Below are 19,570 nucleotides of genomic sequence, written 5' to 3'. Positions count from 1 at the left end.
TTATTGAAGACATTGAAGACTCAAACATAAATATCTTATGGCGGGTTGGAGGCCATCATGGCTTATCCATACATCTATTAAGAGCATTTACACGCCTTAGACAATTACAGGTGTCATTCGTCAGCAATCGCCGACATCGCGCAGAATGGGCGGCACTCTTTGTACCAGACCCACTAGCTTGTAGACTGCTGACCTGCGGCGGACACGCTCCTTAAATTTCGCACTCTCCGCACGCGTCACCATCACCAAATGCGACTTACCAATCCATCTGTGGCACACTTCTATCTTCTTACCGCTAGTGCGACTGCAAAGACTGTAATAACCTGCTGGCCTATATAATTATTGCATTTTGGATAGTTTCCTTAGAAAATACTCGAGAAGAAGTCTCCTGGTCTGAAAGCCCGTTTACATTCCATTGATTTCTGCGTGTTAGCGAGCTCAGTCAGATCACCAATCGACATTTGAGACTGTTACTGTGGTCTGAATACTACACCTGCATTCTCATCTCACTTCATCTGTCTGTTCTCACGTCTTCATCTGGCTCCTCGTTGCTGAACTACTTCTGAATCGATTCGAAGATGAACCATTCACGCGACAGTAAGTCTCATGATTTTGATTCCAGAAGAATCGTTACCGTTACTGAAGCTTGACATAGGAAGACGATCAATCTCCCCTCCTGACTCAACACGTGGTGTAGCAGTGAAGTCCGAACGACCGTGGCATCCTCAGTCGGCGCAAGCTCCAGTGGCCTCGTCTGATCGCGGCGCGGCAAGATCCGAAGGAAATCGAACGATTATTCTGTCGAATCTCCCACCTGATCAGGAAATTGACCTTGCACTCTTACATTCTCTGATTCGCGGAGGCAAAATCGAATACTCGCACTACGATCCTATGCGACACACGTTCACAGTGCATTTCATGCGTGCACAAGATGCTGCGTCGTATATGAACTGGATAGCTGGCCAAGGCAACGTCTATATAAACGACAAGCCGATATATTTTGACTTGGTCTTGAGTCCAGCTCCTGTTCCGAGCTTATTCCTTGGCCAGGCGAATGTCTCGCGGAAGCTCTACATCGGCGGAATACCGTCAGATATTGACGCGCGACGACTATGTGCTGCTTTTCAGCGTTATGGAGAAATTGAGTACGTTAAGATCGTATGGGAGCGAAAGTGTGGCTGGGTTGCTTTCTGCAGAATTGCCGACGCTTTGGACGCGCTGAGATTTGTGCGGCACGACGACCAGAATTTCCGGCGTTCCCGCATCGAATACGGCCGAGATGACTGCGAGGGTTCTACGCAAGAGATTTTGGAAGGCGGTGGCGTTAGTATAAATGCGCGCAAGGATGTTGATATTGTTATTGGACGCTATAAGCATCTAGGCAGAAAGCCGGTGTCTCCTCCGCCGCCACCCGCAGGACCGGTGGACTCTTATTATAGGTCTTCCGCTGTGGCTTAAGCAAAGTGTGTATGGAGCAATTGGCTTTGATTGGGTTTTTAATTTGAATATCAATCAATTATTAGATGTAGCTGGCTACATAATTAGTTGGCTAATGAGATAAATACTTATGGCACAACATGCAGACTTGTCCCCCTATTAACCCCTCTATTCATGAAATATGCAAAACTTAAGATCATCATGGCACATACCGATGACCACATGAAAAGTATATACAGCATCCGCGCTCAACACCGCCATGCAAGATGATGACATCCCCATTATTCACTGGTACGCCACTTCCAACCCAAAAATAGTGCGAAAAATTAGTAATTCTGTCTGTGTGTGTCTAGACCTTCAATTCGAAGTCTAATCGTCTGTTAGGAATATCCTTAGTATGCGCTGTGTAATCAATGCGGTCAAACTCGACCATGTCGTTCCAAATTTGCTGTCTGCGCTTGTTCTCCCGGCCAAAGAACATTCGCGTCGCAATCGCGATGACGATATTCGCAACCGAGATGCCGATCAAAATCGAGTTGCCACGGCGGTAGTACGGCGCGTCACTAGCACGGTAGACGTTTGCTGACATAATATTGCCAAACTGTACAGCGATATTGTAGATTGCGATTGCAAGCGCGCGCTTGTGCTGGTCGTTTGTGTTTGCAGACAACCACGCCATGACGATTGGCGTGTAGTACGGAAATCCAGCAACCATGATAATGCAAAATGTCCGCAACTGAATAGACGCCGAGTCCGGTAGAACGCGCAAAATGATGAGGAACGGGAGACACCAGGCCATGGAAATAAGCGCTGAGAACCACCGGACTTTGTACTTGTCGGCGATGTACGACACGAGCATCATCATGGAAGTAAGTGACACGTTGGCAGGCACCACAAAGAGGTTCGATACCGTGATTGAGTATCCTAAGTTACGGTACATGACAGTCTGGTACTGATTCGATGCAATGCCAGGAACGTAACCAAGAATGCCTAGTACAAACAGCGGAATAAGATACGGGTCAAATAGAGCTCCAAGGATATCCTTGATTCCAGATCGCTGCATGTGCGCCCTGGCACTGTTCTCAAGAGCTTTGGCCTTTGAAGGATCATCGATAATGACACGAGCTCTAAGAATGTTGTGTTCTCGCTCCGTGAAGAATCTGGACATGACCGGTGCTCTAAAGGATGGCATGATGTAGTAGCTCGAGAGTCCAAGGCCAATACACAGAATTCCTTCAAGGAAAAAGAGCCACTGCCAGTTGTGCCATCCACCTAGGCCGTCCATGTTGAAAATGGCAGACGCGAGCAGCGCGGAAAGTGCGTTTGTCATGTAGTTCATCACAAACAAAATCGAGACTCGGACGGATAGCTCGTTAGTCTTGTAGAAGGAGGTGACATAAAGAACAATGCCCGGAACAAAGCCGCCCTGGCAGACGCCGAGCAAAGCGCGGGTGAGAAGAAACGTGGTGCGGCCGGTTATGAAAGTCTGCGAGAAACCAACGATACCCCATAGCGTCATCATTGTCTATCGTGATCATTAGTTTCTGCATGTGCACAAGTATAGTCAACAGGTAGGACGTACGGGAATCCAGATGGTCGGTCCAATGGTCTGGTTCAGGATCTGAGTAGGGATTTCAAAGATCAAGAAAGCGACCAAAAACACTGTCTGTCCAAGGTTGTAGTAATCCTGCTGCAATCCAATGTCGAACAAAAAGTTTGTCGTCAAAGCATTCACGATGTTTATCCGGAAAAGCTGCAGACTGACGAACATGACGCCAGCCCACAACGTCACGCGCAAGTCGGTCTTCAAGCGCACACGCGCCTCCTCACGGGGGGTCCACGCGGATCTATCAACAGGAATCAGCAAACGCGTCGCGGTCAAAATTCGTGGGACATGTGGAAACTCACGGTCCTTGCTCTATGAATAGTTCTAGTTCGCCGAAGGAGGCGTACAGGTTCTTCTCCAACGGCGCGCATGCATCTTCCGATCTCGACTCAATTAATGCATCCTTCTCCATTTCTGAAAATGAGGCCGACGATATTGAAGATGACGATATTGAGCCGTAATCCGCAGCTGCAATGAAATATCGTTAGCACTTCTCCTGGGTCATCCGCCGACCCTTTCTCAACATATGTACTTACTGCTCTGATTTGCTGCCTCCATAGCACCCAACGCCTGCTTCTCGACGTCCACCATTGGGAAAGTCGTAATTAAATAATATTTAAATGCAGTATGTGTTCCGTATCCCTGCTCCAAGTACGGTGTGTATGCGTGGGAACTGGTATCCACGCGTTGTATGGCGGATTTATTACACCAATCCCGCTTTCGCCGATAAGATATAATTTCCCAGTATCGTTAACCAAAATCCAGTAACCGCGAATCAAGAGAAGCAGTGTAAATTTGAACGCGAAAAGAGACGTGCCGACAAGTGTTAGAGAAGTAACTAAAAAGGCCGACCGTCTAAAATTAAAGGGTCGGGACACGCTGTGGTGTCCGCGTATCTCTCGCTGGCCGGCTGTGCGACCGTGCGTGGATAGGATGTTTGTCGCCGGAGGGCAACAGGCGTTCTGGGTTCTCCTCCACACTAGCGGGAAGCTGAGTCGCGTGGCAATATGACGTGGGGTGAACCAAAGCGGGCCGATAAGAAGGGCTGGTTCGTCGGTGCGGTTCGCGGTTGTTCAAACACGGGCACTAAGACAAAAGTGGGCAGTACGCAAACCTTATGCGATCATCGAACCGGCCGTCCACATCTGGAACCGGCTCTGCATTTGACGCGTCGTGTGAGCGCTTAACCGGTCGTTCGACGTCTCACTGTACCTGAAGACTACGCCGACAAGACTTTATGACAGCAACTGAAACAGTCTATAAGAAACATTAAGAATCATCCTGGCGGCGCCGCGCCAGATGACTAGCTTGAAGTGATATTGCCCTAGTGCGGACTGACTGAGACCTCAGCCAGATTTTATATATACAGTTTACTCACTGCCCCGGCTGTCAATATGTCACAGGATATACGCTAACACCTCCAACCAACTGCTGGTCGATCGAAGCACCCATACTTCCAAAGCCCAGCATGGGCATGCCAACAAACAAATAACCCATATTTCCGCTGATAGACGCCGAATTAGACACTGACATAGACGTCGTGGAGACGGCTGCAATCGATTTCCCAAACCACGACTCGATCTGCCTGTTGTTCCTTGTCCCTTGAACGGTCGCTCGCACAGACATGATCTGAACTGAAAATGCAGCATCGATGTTTCCGGAGAGAATGAGATCTTCGTCATCGATACGGAGATCTTCCCTGCCGTAGAACTTGACACCTGCGGCCAGCAACCTTTCACGGGCTTTGTCGGTACACACCGTTGTTGATACAGACTCCACAGCACTAGTCATGTACACAACATCCTCGATCGAAATCTTCCAAACGGCGCCGGCACCGCTCTCCATATATGGTGACGAGATAAAGACCACGTTTTGTAATGTACTGGTAGAGCTGTCTTCTGAAGTCGGATTCGCGACCACAACTTTGGAGCCTGCATAGCCAAACTTACCAAACTGCATGTCATCAGAGTCGGCAATAATATACGAAAGCAACTTTGGTGGTAGAGGAACTCCGTCGGCACCGCGACGAACCAGATATAAATAGCAGACACCAGTTTGGGCAAACTCATTCGGTGCTCTCTTGCCACGACGCGGTTGCTTTGACTTATCTAGCAGAGACTCGTTGGGCGACCCAACTAGAACCCACTCTCCAAGACCGCTAATCTCACCAGTTAGCAAGACGCCGCCACCAAATCCAGATAATGTACGATTGACGCCGAGTTGTGGAAGCATCGCAAACAACGGAGTACCATTTGCGAGATCAAACCCGAATACAGCGCCAGCGCCCTCAGAACCAATGTAAGCAATCTCGCTCCCAACTACGCTCCCTGTAGGGTTGGGTGTCATGCTTGTGAATGCGACCTGCGAGCCGAACAATTCAAACTGTGGCACGGTCGCAGCGCTGATCTCACTGAACGTAGACTGGTCGTCGTTCAAGAAGCCAGATGGTCGTAGTAAGCGTGACAATCGGATGGTGTCCATTGCCACAGCCGAGACGCCTTGTGTGATGGCAGCTGATATCTCTTTTCCGGACAATATCATGATCTCGCCTTGCTCCTTAACAGCGGAAGATATGTCGCTTTCCGGGGCAGACACAATCAAATCCGAGACTCCATCCTTGTCAACATCGTAAACTGTTAGCGTCGTTCCAAATAATTTCCGTCCTGATGCGCCATATGCTGTAGTAGACCCTTGAGACGGCGGTAGTACAGACATCAAATGATCCGACCCGCTAAATATATCAATCGTAGAAATCCCAGGAGACGAAACTGCAAGCAAGGTCACGTTGTAATAAGTTACGGCAGTCAAGGCCGCGCCGAACTGCCTAGGAAGGGTAAAATTTACTGCAGCTCGTCGTGCTGGATGTGCAATATCCAACATTGGCAGTTGAAGCTTATACTGCTTGAGTCGCTTGTTCACATCAGAGTCAATAGCATCTTCACTGGCGAGAAACATTGACTCGATGTCTGCTAGCGGGATAACATAGACCGCGCCATCATTTGACCCAGTTTCGTCAACAAACTCGTAGGGGGCTGAGATCGCAATACATGGACCGACGTCTTCGCCTCTGAAATTACCAACAGCAAATGCAGATCCAAAGCGAGAAGCCGTCATTCCTGTAGAGAGCGTGATAGCGCTACCGGCGGCGGCGGATTGTGACAACTTCTGCTCTCCGATTTGAAAACTAGTTTGACTCGAAGCACCACTCTGATTCTCTTCATCTAGCTCGACTTCTGGAAAATCGATGTATGTGGTCTCTCCGTCTGGCGATGTGTGCGTCGAGAGAGTAGGCATAATAATATCGATGTATGGTCTAAGAGTTTCAGAAACGCTTGCATACTCATGAAGATGCTCCTGCTCCTCCGTATCGCTATCTTTAAATTGAGGATAATGCGTAGTACTTGGAGCCTTGCCTGCAAACACTTGGCAGAGAGACCACGGATCCTCGTCTGGACCATTGGCGAGCCATGAATCAAGATTCTTCAAGCATTTGACGATAGAAGTAGCCATCTCCTGCAAGCCTCCCAAGAAATAATCTTCCAAGCCGTCCATTAGAATTTTCGACTTCTTTGCGTAAGAGGGGTACATGGTATGGGCGACATTGATTTCCGCAGTCAGAGCGGCCACACCGCGAGCCATGCAATATTCTAGAGATGTTCGACTAACAGAGAACCCCATGCTCTGGAAAATGGCGCGTATATCGCGTGATGGAATGGACCATCGCTGAGTGAGCCACTCCAGGTTAGGCTGTGTACGAAGGAGTCGTTCCATCATGATGAAATCGCCACCTGTGTCCAGAGTACTGTGTGCTGATAAGTAGTCGCCGCCAAATTCACGTAACGCCATGGCCATCAGTAAGCCCTGGTCGACACCGAGGGAGTGCCAGCTCACATCTGCAATTTGGTGGGTAAGCTGGCCGAAGAGAAATGATCTTAATCCAGCACCCCCCAAATCGTTGTCGGAGCCGTAGACTGAGTGATAATAGGAAGCGGCGGCATGCAAGAATGGTGGCCAGTGTGCAGCTTCGGCGGCCTCCGAGAGACCCATGCAGCTGTAGAATGCATCTGGGAAGAAAGCACCTGGGATGGAATACGACGACTGTGTTTGAACCGTGGGACTTAGATGAGGATATATTCGCGAGAGGATCTGAATATGAACCCTGTAGAGAGGTTAGTCCAAACAACACCTTACAAGGGGAGATTCCTGGATCAAGAGAACAAGCGAGGACGTACCCGATCCCGCAGGCCGACACCGCGATGACGAGATCAAGAATGATCAGAGCACAGCGGAGAACCCACATTCTCGAGAGTTTGCCCGCCGGCGACAAACGAGCTCTCAGAATGTGCGAATCAAAAAGAATACAGCGGCCGCCGTCGTGTTTGGAAGCAAAGCCGTCGAGTGAGAGTGTTCGGGGATATACATGCAGCTGCGCGGCAGCAGCAGCAGCACACTCCGAGCCGCCCGCGCGTCGCGTCGTCTGCTGAGTCCGCCAGGGGAAGACGTCGGCGCTCCAGAATGAAGTCACCGTACGCCCCAGGCGTCTAAACTGCCACCACAGCTGCTGCGCCAGGTGTCGCACCTTCTGCGCTGGGGAGGTAGCAAGCCGCACAAGCCGCATGACTTTAGTGGCTATACAAGTGGTGGCGGAACCGTGCAGCGCCTAGCCTGGTATATTTTCACGTGACCGGAATCCGACTTCAGGATAGCTTCCGCAAGGCTTCTTTCTCTACCCGAGCTGGCCCGGCCTTCTGAATATAGAACCGAGTGCACGCTCGGGATGGACACGAGCTCTCGGACCACAGCAGTGCTGCCTACGGAGGTAAGATGTAGCAAGCAGCTGATGGAGCATTCCATGCGTGAGTACTGGAACTGCTGCATTGTCTGATGATTCAGCGTTTACTTTGTCGTTGCTGCTTGGCTGGTCGAGTCGATGTCGGACGGAGGACACGCGTTGGCAAAGTACATCACGTGAGCATTTGACCTAACTGCGAGTCACAACAATGACCGAGTACTCCTTCTATCCATTCTAACAGAAAGCCATAGAACGCGGGATTGCTGATTTAGCTTGTTTGTCGCAAGTACGTCAGCGGTTGCTCGAAGTCCTCCTGTTAAAGCTAAGACACCAAGAAAGTTATCGCATGGCGGCGCTTTTGACTGCTACTTTGCGTTCGTGTGATCACTGTTGATCGTCTACTCGTGCCTACTCCTCACGAGTTCTCGTAGATGATGCTGTACTTCCTGGTGTAAACCATCACAAACATACGGTTTGACGCCTGATATAACTTTTCTCTCTAATCTCAGCTCGCCAGAACTCCGAACATCAAGTTGGGCGGGTGTTGCTGTGGCGATGGATTTGTTGTTGGCACGCTAATGGCATAAATCGATAAACCTCACCTGGGATCACTAGTCATTTGCAACATAAAGGACTAGTGCCACTCTAGCTGCGAAGCAGTAACTGTTCAGAGTGTGCGCCGGGCCCGATCTTGTCAATAGCCGAAGATTGACATCAACTTGAGCAGCGGAGAGCATCAGCGTAGAAGCGCAACGCCTCCACCAAGTTACATAGAAGCCTTAGTTGGATTGCCATGTCGCAAGAGCACGGACAAACTGCTTCAGAGTGCACATTTTCCACTCCTCCAAGTCGAAGGACCATAATCCAGCAGGCTACTCCGGATACAGACTACCTCTATCTGGTTTATAGGGCATATCATCTTGCAAGAATGATTTCGCTGGGCGCACGTCCAACGAGAAACCTACGCGATTTATTTACATTTCCAAGCAGGTTCCAGGATTGTGATTGCACCCAAATGTGCGGCTGTATTCATGTTCTGGGACCGTAAGCACGATGCCGGCGCAAGCGCGCCGTGCGCCGCTTGTTTTCGTCCCGTTCGACGCGCGCGCCGCTGCGTTGCCAGAACGTCCCTTCGTCGTCGTGCACGCAAGACCTCGTTACGGATCACAAATTTGTGCGCTTCTTCTTACCTCCGCTTTCGCGCTCTCAACAACAGATTGAGAGTACCTGCCTCTTTTACGTGCGTGAAGCCGCTTAATACACCACCACACTGCTGTAGTCAGCAATGTCGACGATGGAGGATTTGATTCCGGTGGTGAACAAGCTCCAGGACTTGGTTTTCAATACTATAGGGACCGATACTATAGATCTTCCCCAGGTCGTTGTCGTTGGAAGTCAGTCATGCGGCAAAAGTTCGGTACTGGAGAATATTGGTATGATTCCTCCTGCCTTGTTTGATGAGAAGGCGTTTTGGGCGGTGACCGTACCGCGTGCGATGGCTACCTATGGTTGTCCGGATTCATACCTCAGGTTCCGCGATAGGATGCGGGCCGACATGGGGGACTATAGGATGTGTAAGATCAGACTAACCGGTGTATTACAGTTGGCAAGGACTTTCTTCCTCGGGGTACAGGAATCGTAACTCGACGGCCTCTCATCCTACAGCTGATAAATATTCCTGGAGCTAACAGTGGCGCGCATGACGTATGTACTCTCGCGATATGATATGACGTGTCAAGTTGAGTGCTGACGAACGGCGGTTTTGCAGGAGGAATGGGCGGAGTTTCTTCACGTTCCCGGACGGAAGTACTACGATTTCTCGGAAGTGCGAAACGAGATTGACAATGATACGAGTCGAGTTGCCGGAAGCAATAAGGGAATCAACAAAACGCCGATTAATTTGAAAATCTTTTCTCCTCACGTTCTGAACCTGACTCTAGTCGATCTTCCAGGACTGACAAAGGTAAGACACGCGTGTGCAAAACTTAATTGTGTAAAACTAACATCATATAGATCCCAATTGGTGATCAGCCGACCGATATCGAGCGCCAGACGAGGAACTTGATTTCCGAGTATATCACAAAGCCAAACAGTATTATCCTCGCTGTGTCGCCGGCAAATGTAGATCTTGTCAACTCCGAGTCACTGAAGTTGGCGAGACAGGTAGATCCGCAAGGTCGTCGTACGATTGGCGTCCTAACCAAGCTGGATCTCATGGACCACGGAACGAACGCCATTGATATTCTCTCTGGACGGGTGTACCACTTGAAACTCGGGTTTATCGGCGTCGTTAACCGGTCACAACAGGATATCCAGGCGAACAAGAGCCTACAGGATTCGTTGAAGGCCGAGGAAGACTTTTTCCACACACATCCCGCGTATAGAAATATCTCTTATCGCTGCGGAACAAAGTATCTGACCAAGAGCTTGAACAACACATTGATGTCGCACATTAGAGAGCGACTTCCGGATATCAAGGCCCGGCTTAACACCTTGATGGGCCAGACCCAGCAAGAACTTGCCTCGTATGGCGAGCCGCAATACAACGGCTCGACAAATAGTGTATGTTAGGATTGTTAATTTGGCCGAGTGAAGGACACGTGGCTAACTGTGTAAGCAGGGACTGTTGATTTTGCAATTGATGACCAAATTTGCGACGAGCTTTATCTCCTCGATCGACGGTACATCGTCGGATATCTCATTGAAAGAACTGTGCGGCGGCGCAAGGATATACTACATCTACAATGACGTCTTCGGGACTCAACTTATGGCGATCGATCCTACGGCGAACTTATCTGTGCTGGATATTCGCACGGCAATCCGGAACTCGACGGGACCGCGTCCATCGCTGTTTGTGCCCGAGCTTGCATTTGACCTGCTCGTGAAGCCGCAGATCAGACTGCTTGACCCACCGAGTCAGAGGTGTGTTGAGCTGGTCTATGAGGAGCTGATGAAAATCTGCCACACATGCGGTGGTCCGGAATTATCACGATATCCCAAGCTGCAGTCGAAGATCATCGAAGTTGTTTCGGACTTGCTGCGAGAGCGTCTTGGGCCGACTTCGAAATACGTCGAGAGTCTGATCCTGATTCAGCGCGCATATATCAACACGAAGCATCCGAACTTTTTGGGTGCTGCGGCAGCGATGTCAAGCATACTGTCGAGCAGACAAGAAAAGGAGAAGAAGGCACGGGATGCGCAGCGAAAGCTGGAGCGTATGGAGGTCAAGAAAGCGGTGATGGGCAATACGCCGAACGGTGTGAGTGAACAGGACGGGTCGAAAACAGTTGAAGGTGAGTCAAGAACACACCATCATCATCACCACCACTCGGAGCAACAGCAGCAGCAGCAACAGCCGATTAGCAGCCAACATAGGAGGACAGATTTGTCACATCGAACGCGATCTGAGTCTACAAGTTCCGCCAGTGGTGTGACTGGGATTGCTGTTGCGGCTGCTGTCGCTGCTACTGCCGCCGCCGCCGCGACCGCTGCATCTGCCGAGCCGTCATCAAGCACTGCTACGTCGAAAGACTCGTTTCTGTATCATTTCTTTTTGAAGGAGCAGCATAGCACGGCAACGACTGTGGCGCCAAAGCAGAACGCGGCCGGCGCGGCAAGTAGTGGGGATGTTAGTAAACATGGCTCACACGGTTCCGTTATAGGTAGTGGAGGAGCGCCGGGAACTGCGACTCCGGGGTCGGAGGCAGGACGCCACCATCACCAATCGCGAACGTCGGACGTATCGACGGACGACTTGACGCGGGAATTTGACCAGCTTAACTTCACGGCGAACGGCATGAGCTCTACGTCGGCGACGGGGATGCTGCCGGCTGCGACGCAGACGGCAATGGATGAGCACTCGTTGACGGAACGCGAGCAGCTGGAGACGGAGCTGATCCGACGGCTGATCTCGTCATACTTTGGGATCGTCCGCGAGACGATACAGGACCAGGTGCCCAAGGCGGTGATGCACTTGCTGGTGAACTTCTGCAAGGAGTCAATACAGAACCGACTGGTGTCCGAGCTCTACAAGGAGGCTCTGTTCGACGAGCTTCTGCAGGAAGATGTCGCCCTAGCACAGGAGAGGCAGAAGTGCGAGAAGATGCTGCAGACGTACACGGAGGCAGCACGAATCATTAACGAGGTTGTGTAAATTTGTATCTAGCTATATGAGTAGAACAACGATTTTTGTCACGACACGAGACTGATTGTGTGTCGATGTTGGTTGTGTGATGACAAAAGAATCCCAGATCTTGAAATTGCATTTAGAGAAGCAGAGAAGTGTGGAAGCAGGGTTTCGGCAAAATTGTTCTGATCTGAGGCTGCAGAAAGCTGCTGTCCTACGCGAAACTACGCCTCGTTTAATTATTAATTGCGTCTAGTGCGATCGCAGGAATGGAAGGCACATGCTGAGCACACTAATCCGGTAGACCGCGGAGAGCCAGCCGATCGACCGGCCAATGACAGTGCCGGGCCCCAAATTCACACGGCCTTGCTGCTTTGGGTGCGCGCTTGTTCGTGTTGTGGTGTGCGGTCATGTGTGATGCGTGGTGCAGGTCTGGTAGTCCTGTTGCCTTCTTCGCCCCTTGCCTTGCCTCGCTCTGCTGAACCGCACTGTCTCACATGCATCATGCGTCCACGCTAGCCGTCTTTCCTCTGTCCTCTCACGGACTTCGCCAGCACGTCGGCCGGCCAGCCTCCCTCCCCCGGGGTCTTCTGCGTCCGCTTGTCCGCGCACCTGCTCGCCCCGCGCGTCCTGGCTCAGCACCGTTGGCCGGCAACGCGAGCCATCAGTGTGCCGCTGGCATGCTGACGTCGAGCGCCGGGACGCGGGCGTGCGCGGACCCAGGACAAGCAGGCAGCGTCAGCGCTGGCGCGGCCGCTAGGCCCGAAGAGGCTTGCGGCGGCGCGGGCAAGGGTATCGGGCAAGGGTTGTGTGCGGCGGGATGTGGCAGTGCAGCGTGCTATCGTGCTAGCACACAGGCGCAGGCGGCGCAGCGCGCGGCGAGGGCTAGGCGGGCGGTGCGCGAGGGCGGCGCAGTCATGGGTGCGCAAGCGCGGGCGAGCGGCTGGAGAACAGCCTCAGGCGCGGCCCGGACGATATACCCCGGAAGAGGGCGGGCTGGATGGATAGGGTCGGGGTCGACGCGCTCATCTCATCGCACGCATCGACCCGTTCGGTCGGGCAAAGCAGCGCAGAGAATTGCGACGAGCGCTGCTTGCTGCCTTTTCTTTCTGCGCCCGCCTTTCTCGCCGCTCATCCCCGCTCACCCTCCCCGCTGCTGCCCCCATCGCATCGCAGCGCCCGCCGCATCGCCCCCCCGCGCTTCCACCGCCTGGCACGGCCGCCCTCACCCCCGGTGCATGCGCAGCTCCCCGCTCCTCGGCTGCTCGCTCGTCCCGCCGCTCTCTGGAATCGCTGCCCCGTCCGCGCCCTTCCCTCGCCCGCCCTGCTCCTCACCTCCACGTCTCGCCGCGCCTCCCCCCGCCCCGCCATGGCCGATCAGAACTCCATGCAGCCGCAGCAGAATATGATGCTCCTCCCGCAGCAGCAGCAGCAGCAACAGCAGCCGCCGCCCCTACCGCCGCCCTCGCAGCAGCAGCAACAGCAGCAGCAGCAGCAGCATCTCCAGCCGCCGCCGCCCTCGCAGCCCCAGCCGCCAGACATGCGTCTGCCCATGCCGCCACTGCGCATGTACCCCGAGCAGCAGTACCACCAGCAGCCGCCGGCATACCACATCCCGCAGCAGGCTGCTCCGCCAACGCCGAGCCACCTCTCGCGCCAGCTGCCCCCGCTGCACCAGATGTACCCTCATGTGCCGCCGCCGCCGCCGCCGCCCGCGGCCGGCCCTGCGCAGTACCACGCCGGACCGCCGCCTGGACACGATCTGCTGCCACCGGTGGCCATGCTTACCGGCCAGCAGCAGCAACACCACCATCACCCGCACGACCAGCAGAACGGCATGCTGGGACCGACCTCTTCTCCGGCGAACCAGTATGAGGTGCAAGCAGTGCCCGTACACGCGCGCTCGACCTCCGCTGCTCTGTCTGCGTCGCCTGCGTCGTCCACCGTCTCCTCTGCAGACTCAATTGTGCCGCTCTCCGTGGGTTCTTCCACTTCATCTACATCCTCCCTGTCTTCCACAAGCAAACGGCGGCCAACGAGAACGTATGATTTGTTCTTCCCTGTTGTCTGGCTGTTCGTCTGTCGCTAACTTTTATCGGCGACTACAGTCGCACATCTTCGATTGGGTCGAATGGTTCCGTGGCTTCTAGTACGTCGATTTCTTCCAACGTGACCGATCTCGACTCGCTCGGCCGCAAGAAGCCTAAAATTCCACGCAACCCCACTTCGTGGGATCCGCACGACGACCTTCTTCTGCGCCACCTCAAGGAGCAGCAAAAGCTGGGCTGGAAGGAAATCGCCAGTCACTGTGAGTTTCCCGCGTACATTTTTTGTTGCCGTCGCTCTTCCTCTGGCGCGCACCAGTTGTCTATGCCGGCGTGGACGCAGGTTTCCCGCGGTGGTCTCGGTAGTCTCGTGCCCTAACCCGACTGGGGATAGCACGTGCCCCGCGACCGTCAAGAAGAGAGACCATTAGGTGTTGAATTTTTGTTTGCTAATGCTTCCATAGTTTCGGGTCGCACGCCAAATGCATGTCAGTTTCGATGGCGCCGGCTGATGTCGGGATCGCTGCGCGGCACCCCGCAGGCTGGCGAGACTGCACAGCCCAACGGCTGGGCCGAGGAGCAGCACCAGATGCATGCACATCACCCGCCGCCAATGTCGCTTCCCGTGCCGATCGTGAGCGGCCACAGCGGCGTCGTTGTGCAACACAGCGGTCAATGGGGTGAGCCACCGCGTCCAATGATGGTGCCGGCGTCGCCGCCTATGATCCCGCCCACTACTACGAAGCCTCTCATGCCTCCGTCTGAGTTTGGCGAACCTCAGCGTCTGCAGGTGCCGCAGCCCATGGCGGTGTACGACCATATGCAGCTGCAGCCGTCGGTGCAGCATAACCACGTCATGTTGCAACAGCAGCATCAACAACACCAGCAGCAATTGCACCAGCAGCAGCTGCAGCAGCAGACTTTCCACCAGCAGCAGCACAATCAGCAATTACAGCAGCAGCAATTGCAACAGCAGCAGCAGATCCATCACCAACAGCTGCAGCACCAACCGCAGCCACCATATCCGCCGCAGTTTCAACAACCGCTGCCACAGATGCAGCAGCAGCCTATGCCGCAGCCGGCGGCGCCCTACCAACAGCAGCCGATGCCTCAGAACCAACAGTCATTGCAGCAGCCGCAACAGCAGTCGCAGCAGCCGCAGTATCAACAGCCACAGCAGCCTCCTCAGCAAGTGCAGCAGCAACAGCAGCAAGTACAGCAGCAGCAGCAGCAGCAGCAGCAGCAGCAGCAGCAGCAGGCGCCGTCTGCACCCGTTGTGGCGCCACAAACTACTGCGGCCAACGAGTCATCTCCAGGCACTGCTGCCGACACCAAAGCCTCGGCTCCAACAGCGCCGCCTAGCGAAACCTCATCTGCGGCTGCAACCCCCGCCGCTGTGGACAAGACCCCCACAAAGCCGTGGACACAGGAGGAGGACGATCTTGTTACACGCCAGGATTTGAGATTCGAAGAGCTCTCAGTCTTGCTTCCCTCGAGAACTGAGGGCGATATCTGGAGCCGCATCAAGTGGCTCCAAGAGAACGGCCGCGTTGCGGGGCGCTCCTGATTTTCTTTGCATTCGTTTTCTGTCCCGGAATGTCTCCCGTCTACTTCCTGACCAATGAGTTTCCTGATACTATTTATTACAGTTCGTTCTGCGTGGTATGTTTATTGATATTTATTACTTACTAGACGGACACGTTTGTTAGAGTTCGTAATTGGTTCACGATATTTTTACCTGTCGTGTTTATGACTGAACAAGGCATGAACATGGATGCTTGCCGTGTGTTTTGTGTTCTTTCCTTGACCTGTCCGTTGTGTTTTATGTCGATATTTTAAAGTTTCCATAACTATGTTATTTGAGTGACGCAGAACAAGTGACGCATGACAGCTCGAGCCGAGGCGAGTCGAGAGCAGGAGAGATGAAGGCGAGAGAGAAATAGTAGCAGTCAGATCGGGGGAGAGAAGATATTAGTGTCTCTATTGACATTGTAACGAAAAGGGTGGCAATTTCTCTAATTCAATTGCGTGTTTATACTACTCGGAAAAAATGCTGTGTGTATTGTGTATTCGTGTGTAGTTTGCGTATTTTAATGTGTACTTTTTTGTGTTGAGATTTTCTGTTTAAAATACAAAAGATATGTTTCCGGTTAGCAAGTGTGTGCTCCAGCGTTGTCTTCATGCACGTGTGGCGTGCAGGTCGCAAGTGTAGGCGGACAAGTGAATAAGCGGGCGAGCCGCATGACAAATAATATTATGTGCTACAGCAAACTTTATTGTCGCTGAGTTGATGATTGCCGATGAGCCGATGTGTTTCGGGTTAGGGCTTTCAGACAGACGGCCGTGGAATGAGCTGTTGCGTAGCTCCGCTTTTGGAACTAGACGGGACGGCGATCCACCATGCATAGTAGATCGTCGTCAAACCATGATGCATGACGCCGCCTGTGCTAGAGGCGAATATGGGCGTAACGATAGACCACAAGAGTGGGGATGGGAAGTTGTGCTTGTCTAAACTGTTAAATGACGCACTCCAGCCTCCGTTCGCGGCCCGCCTACCAAGGTCATCGGATGTTTTGCGGGTTAGGGCGAGTTAAGATTTATAGATTCCCCACACGCAGAGTGAACTTTGTCTGAAATCGTAATAACTTTATTTGCAGCACCTTCGAGAGACGAAAATTTACCGAGCACATTTAAAATCAAAGATTGTTTGTTTTCATGCGTCTGGAGCCTACTAGGAGAGGTGGAGGAGTTGGATGTTTGCGTAGAACATTTTTGGTGGTATTTGGCGGCATGATTTGCGGTGCTCTGTGGGTGTTGCGAAATTAAATGCGTGACTTGTACAGTGCCACGTGATGGTGACAATTCAAGCAGGTGGATCAAAGGTAGCGATTGTTGTGGCTGGTCGGTCACCGCTCGGGTCGGGTCCCGCCTGTGGCTGGAGAGAAGAAGATCGAAACTCCCAATCACGGCCAGCGCATTTGCCACACATGCGGTCGGAGTCACACAGTCGCTGAAATGTGACCCGGAATAAGCAGCCGCACGCACATGCTGAACGAATTTTGGAGGCTCAAGGCAGATAGAGAGATCAGTAGAAGGATGCTGATTATTCGAAATCTAGAGCTGAATAAGGACGATCGAAAGTGCTCTAATTTAATCCATACACATATCTCGCTGCTGTCGCTTTGAAGTCTGATTTTGAATACATTCTTCGTTGGTTAGATACACCGCAGACTACAGCCAGTCGTTCAGTATCATGTCGTCACCATTTGGCAGACATACCCACCACGAAGGTGCGCGGAATCTGGATTCTCTGAACTTGCCGCCGGTATCAGACCTGGTCGAGCTACCTCCATCGCCGATATATTCAGACTACAACTACGCCTCCCCCTCAACCGACGATCTATCCACATCCGATGCCGAGAAGCCACTACTGCCCACGTCATCGCGGCGGCAGTCGATCACCGAGAAACATGTTCCCGCCGACGCCGACGACAAGCAAGAGTCTGAAGAATACGACCCGTCATTTCCGCGTGGCAACACTATTCAGCTATGGCGGCACTATCTATTCAAAATTCACAAGTACTCGTCTTACTCCTTCAGCGCGTTCGTCGCGCTGCACGCAGTGACCGTCGCCGGGGTGCCAGCCGCTCTTGGCATCGACGCGGGGGAGAGTGCGCTGCTGCTTGCTCGTGTTGCGTATCAAACGCCTGGCATCGAGGAGACGTTGGTGTTTGGTTCGCTTGCCGCGCATCTTGTGTCTGGTGTGATTCTACGGATACACAAGATGCAGCGCGACCGCGCGTGGTATTCCCGCCGCGTAAAAATGTCGAGGGTCTCCTTTTCCGGATACCTTCTTACGCCGTTCCTGCTCGCGCACGTGTTTGTGGCCCGCATAGTACCGCTCAAGATTGAAGGCGATTCCTCCCTCGTCTCATTACGCTTCATCGCACGCGGCTTCGAGCGGCACAAGACGCTCGCCTGGACGGGCTATTCCGCACTAGTAGGACTCACCGTTTTCCACGTAGGCTATGGCTGGGCACGGTGGTTGCGTGTGCGCAAAAGCAGAATGGGTGTCGTTCGGGTTTTGGGGGTGCTCGCGATCGCGGTTGGCGTGATTGGACTGCGACGGGTTGTCAGGGAGGGCGCGGGTGAGGTTGTCGAGTGGCTCGTCAAGCGGTACGACGCCGTGTACGACTACGCTGACTCGCTCGCCGAGCTACCCATGGCCACGCTGCAGCGTTTGTAAATAGAAAATAGATGTCTTCATATTTAATCAAGCTGTCGAACGCGGGTCTGTGTTTCTGAGCGAGTATACTGCTGACTGATCCTATTCATTGTACAGTACAGATGACAAAAACCTGAACATTCTTTCTTTTGGCGCGGGAAAATAGACGAATGGTTGTCTATGCAGGTGAACACAACAAAAAAGACGAACGCAATTTATAAATGAAATTTTACAAATAATAGTTAATGCCCTTACTCCTTCAGAGCGTTTTCTAGGTAGCCACTGCAAGGTTTTGTTAGTGATCTGAGGATATCGGTAAGGCGCGAAGGGAACTTACGCGAAGTCAAAGTTGGGATCCGAGAGGTCCACGGTAGCTAGGCGATAAGTCGTCAGTGGTTGCAATACGCATCAGATACTGCAGGAGAAACATACCCGTCGTCACAGCCGGCTTTGGGTGTAACTTGGCGTACTCGGCCTTCGCCTTCTCAATCAAGGCAGCCTTATGTGCGTACTCGTCGGCCTCGTGCTTCTTCGCCTTGGCGGAAGACAGCGAGTAGCTGTGGACCGCGCCGTAGACAACGCCAGCACCGAGTGCCGTCCAGCGGAAAACCTGTTGATTAGAGATAATTGTCAGAACTTGCTGTGTAGAGCATCGAGTCTGCATGTCTGGGTAGCCGAAAAACAGGTGGATATGGCGGTTGTGGGAAAGGCAGGCGGACGAGGCGGCAAAAGCGGAGAAGGCATAGCGGATATTGAAGGCAATTGCTATGTGGATGCACTTATACAATCCTGTTTTCAGGTTGGTTCGGTAATGGTGCAGAGAACATATCTCGGTTAAGAAGAGTTCTTGTTCCTGACGCTGGAGCTGCACGAATTGGCGGATGAATTGCAACCCTTCACTTGCAGGTGCATCGAGTTGATGACAAGACGAATCGCAGAAGTATGATATCTTTGTATAGTCTTTGATAGTCGTCGATTGTCGTTTGTGTCGAATTCCCCGCTCGTCCGTCCGCAGCCATCCTCCCGGACCGTGTGACACTCCACCGAATGATGCAAACTAAAAACCACAGCACTTACGTTAAGAGCAGACATATTTGTGTGTAGGGGAGCTGAGAGGAAGTTGTACAGCGAGTGTCTTTATGGATGAGCACACGAGACAGTAGGGAATACGGAAGGAGAGCGACGGGGCGTAGGGAAGAACGCGGAGTTGGGTTCCTCTTTTTGCTTTAGGCGTGCCTGAACTTGTAGAGGAACAGACGCTGAGGCTCGGGAAGTTGCACTCAACGACCGCTGAGTTTCTGCGCCGGGGCTACTTGGCGAATGAGAGGCACGCAATCGC

General features: G+C 52.6%; 7 protein-coding genes across 7 annotated transcripts; 4 read left to right on the top strand and 3 right to left on the bottom strand.

The window, feature by feature from the left end:
* The first annotated feature begins 232 nt into the window (after positions 1 to 232).
* On the top strand, positions 233 to 1,603 carry V1518DRAFT_408509 (uncharacterized protein). Its single transcript, XM_066902144.1, has 2 exons — positions 233 to 597; positions 656 to 1,603. The coding sequence occupies exons 1-2, from the start codon at positions 579 to 581 to the stop codon at positions 1,456 to 1,458; spliced, it is 822 nt and encodes a 273-aa protein (XP_066761817.1). The 5' UTR covers positions 233 to 578; the 3' UTR covers positions 1,459 to 1,603.
* V1518DRAFT_408507 (major facilitator superfamily domain-containing protein) lies at positions 1,494 to 4,060 on the bottom strand. The gene is made up of 4 exons (XM_066902143.1): positions 3,580 to 4,060; positions 3,346 to 3,511; positions 3,020 to 3,284; positions 1,494 to 2,962 (listed from the first exon to the last, which is right to left on the bottom strand). The coding sequence occupies exons 1-4, from the start codon at positions 3,632 to 3,634 to the stop codon at positions 1,787 to 1,789; spliced, it is 1,662 nt and encodes a 553-aa protein (XP_066761816.1). The 5' UTR covers positions 3,635 to 4,060; the 3' UTR covers positions 1,494 to 1,786.
* A 176-nt stretch (positions 4,061 to 4,236) lies between these two features.
* V1518DRAFT_408506 (zinc dependent phospholipase C-domain-containing protein) lies at positions 4,237 to 7,639 on the bottom strand. The gene is made up of 2 exons (XM_066902142.1): positions 7,276 to 7,639; positions 4,237 to 7,202 (listed from the first exon to the last, which is right to left on the bottom strand). The coding sequence occupies exons 1-2, from the start codon at positions 7,341 to 7,343 to the stop codon at positions 4,433 to 4,435; spliced, it is 2,838 nt and encodes a 945-aa protein (XP_066761815.1). The 5' UTR covers positions 7,344 to 7,639; the 3' UTR covers positions 4,237 to 4,432.
* Positions 7,640 to 9,002: 1,363 nt separating this feature from the next.
* On the top strand, positions 9,003 to 12,179 carry V1518DRAFT_10262 (Dynamin central region-domain-containing protein). The gene is made up of 5 exons (XM_066900660.1): positions 9,003 to 9,268; positions 9,439 to 9,539; positions 9,604 to 9,798; positions 9,849 to 10,397; positions 10,456 to 12,179. The coding sequence occupies exons 1-5, from the start codon at positions 9,121 to 9,123 to the stop codon at positions 11,986 to 11,988; spliced, it is 2,526 nt and encodes an 841-aa protein (XP_066761814.1). The 5' UTR covers positions 9,003 to 9,120; the 3' UTR covers positions 11,989 to 12,179.
* Positions 12,180 to 12,962: 783 nt separating this feature from the next.
* On the top strand, positions 12,963 to 15,259 carry V1518DRAFT_408500 (uncharacterized protein; the record flags this gene model as incomplete). Its single annotated transcript, XM_066902141.1, has 3 exons — positions 12,963 to 14,004; positions 14,070 to 14,269; positions 14,471 to 15,259. Coding segments are annotated over exons 1-3 (1,663 nt in total), but the record flags the coding sequence as incomplete, so codon positions are not given.
* Positions 15,260 to 17,019: 1,760 nt separating this feature from the next.
* V1518DRAFT_408498 (uncharacterized protein) lies at positions 17,020 to 18,286 on the top strand. The gene has a single exon (XM_066902140.1). The coding sequence runs from the start codon at positions 17,260 to 17,262 to the stop codon at positions 18,250 to 18,252; it is 993 nt and encodes a 330-aa protein (XP_066761812.1). The 5' UTR covers positions 17,020 to 17,259; the 3' UTR covers positions 18,253 to 18,286.
* On the bottom strand, positions 18,263 to 19,499 carry V1518DRAFT_408495 (ATP synthase E chain-domain-containing protein). The gene is made up of 4 exons (XM_066902139.1): positions 19,309 to 19,499; positions 18,664 to 18,841; positions 18,569 to 18,605; positions 18,263 to 18,513 (listed from the first exon to the last, which is right to left on the bottom strand). Exons 1-4 carry the CDS (start codon positions 19,321 to 19,323, stop codon positions 18,483 to 18,485), a joined length of 261 nt encoding a protein of 86 aa, XP_066761811.1. The 5' UTR covers positions 19,324 to 19,499; the 3' UTR covers positions 18,263 to 18,482.
* Positions 19,500 to 19,570: the final 71 nt, after the last annotated feature.

This window comes from Limtongia smithiae (genome assembly GCF_038497785.1).
Source record: "Limtongia smithiae strain NRRL Y-17922 unplaced genomic scaffold V1518scaffold_1, whole genome shotgun sequence".
NCBI lineage: Eukaryota > Fungi > Ascomycota > Lipomycetes > Lipomycetales > Lipomycetaceae > Limtongia > Limtongia smithiae.
This window is presented reverse-complemented; position numbering and strand designations above follow the sequence as displayed.

Excerpts from the sequence above, each read along its gene's own strand:
- V1518DRAFT_408507 (XM_066902143.1), bottom strand. The coding sequence starts at position 3,634 with ATGGTGGACGTCGAGAAGCAGGCGTTGGGTGCTATGGAGGCAGCAAAT. Across the intron at positions 3,285-3,345 it reads CTATTCATAGAGCAAGGACC|ATCCGCGTGGACCCCCCGTG; the intron begins GTGAGTTTCCAC and ends TCCTGTTGATAG. Across the intron at positions 2,963-3,019 it reads GACCGACCATCTGGATTCCC|ACAATGATGACGCTATGGGG; the intron begins GTACGTCCTACC and ends TGATCACGATAG.
- V1518DRAFT_408506 (XM_066902142.1), bottom strand. The coding sequence starts at position 7,343 with ATGTGGGTTCTCCGCTGTGCTCTGATCATTCTTGATCTCGTCATCGCG. Across the intron at positions 7,203-7,275 it reads GTGTCGGCCTGCGGGATCGG|GGTTCATATTCAGATCCTCT; the intron begins GTACGTCCTCGC and ends ACCTCTCTACAG.
- V1518DRAFT_10262 (XM_066900660.1), top strand. The coding sequence starts at position 9,121 with ATGTCGACGATGGAGGATTTGATTCCGGTGGTGAACAAGCTCCAGGAC. Across the intron at positions 9,540-9,603 it reads CTAACAGTGGCGCGCATGAC|GAGGAATGGGCGGAGTTTCT; the intron begins GTATGTACTCTC and ends GCGGTTTTGCAG. Across the intron at positions 10,398-10,455 it reads ACAACGGCTCGACAAATAGT|GGACTGTTGATTTTGCAATT; the intron begins GTATGTTAGGAT and ends CTGTGTAAGCAG.
- V1518DRAFT_408498 (XM_066902140.1), top strand. The coding sequence starts at position 17,260 with ATGTCGTCACCATTTGGCAGACATACCCACCACGAAGGTGCGCGGAAT.
- V1518DRAFT_408495 (XM_066902139.1), bottom strand. Across the intron at positions 18,606-18,663 it reads AAAGCCGGCTGTGACGACGG|CTACCGTGGACCTCTCGGAT; the intron begins GTATGTTTCTCC and ends CTTATCGCCTAG. Across the intron at positions 18,514-18,568 it reads GATCCCAACTTTGACTTCGC|TGGCTACCTAGAAAACGCTC; the intron begins GTAAGTTCCCTT and ends AAAACCTTGCAG.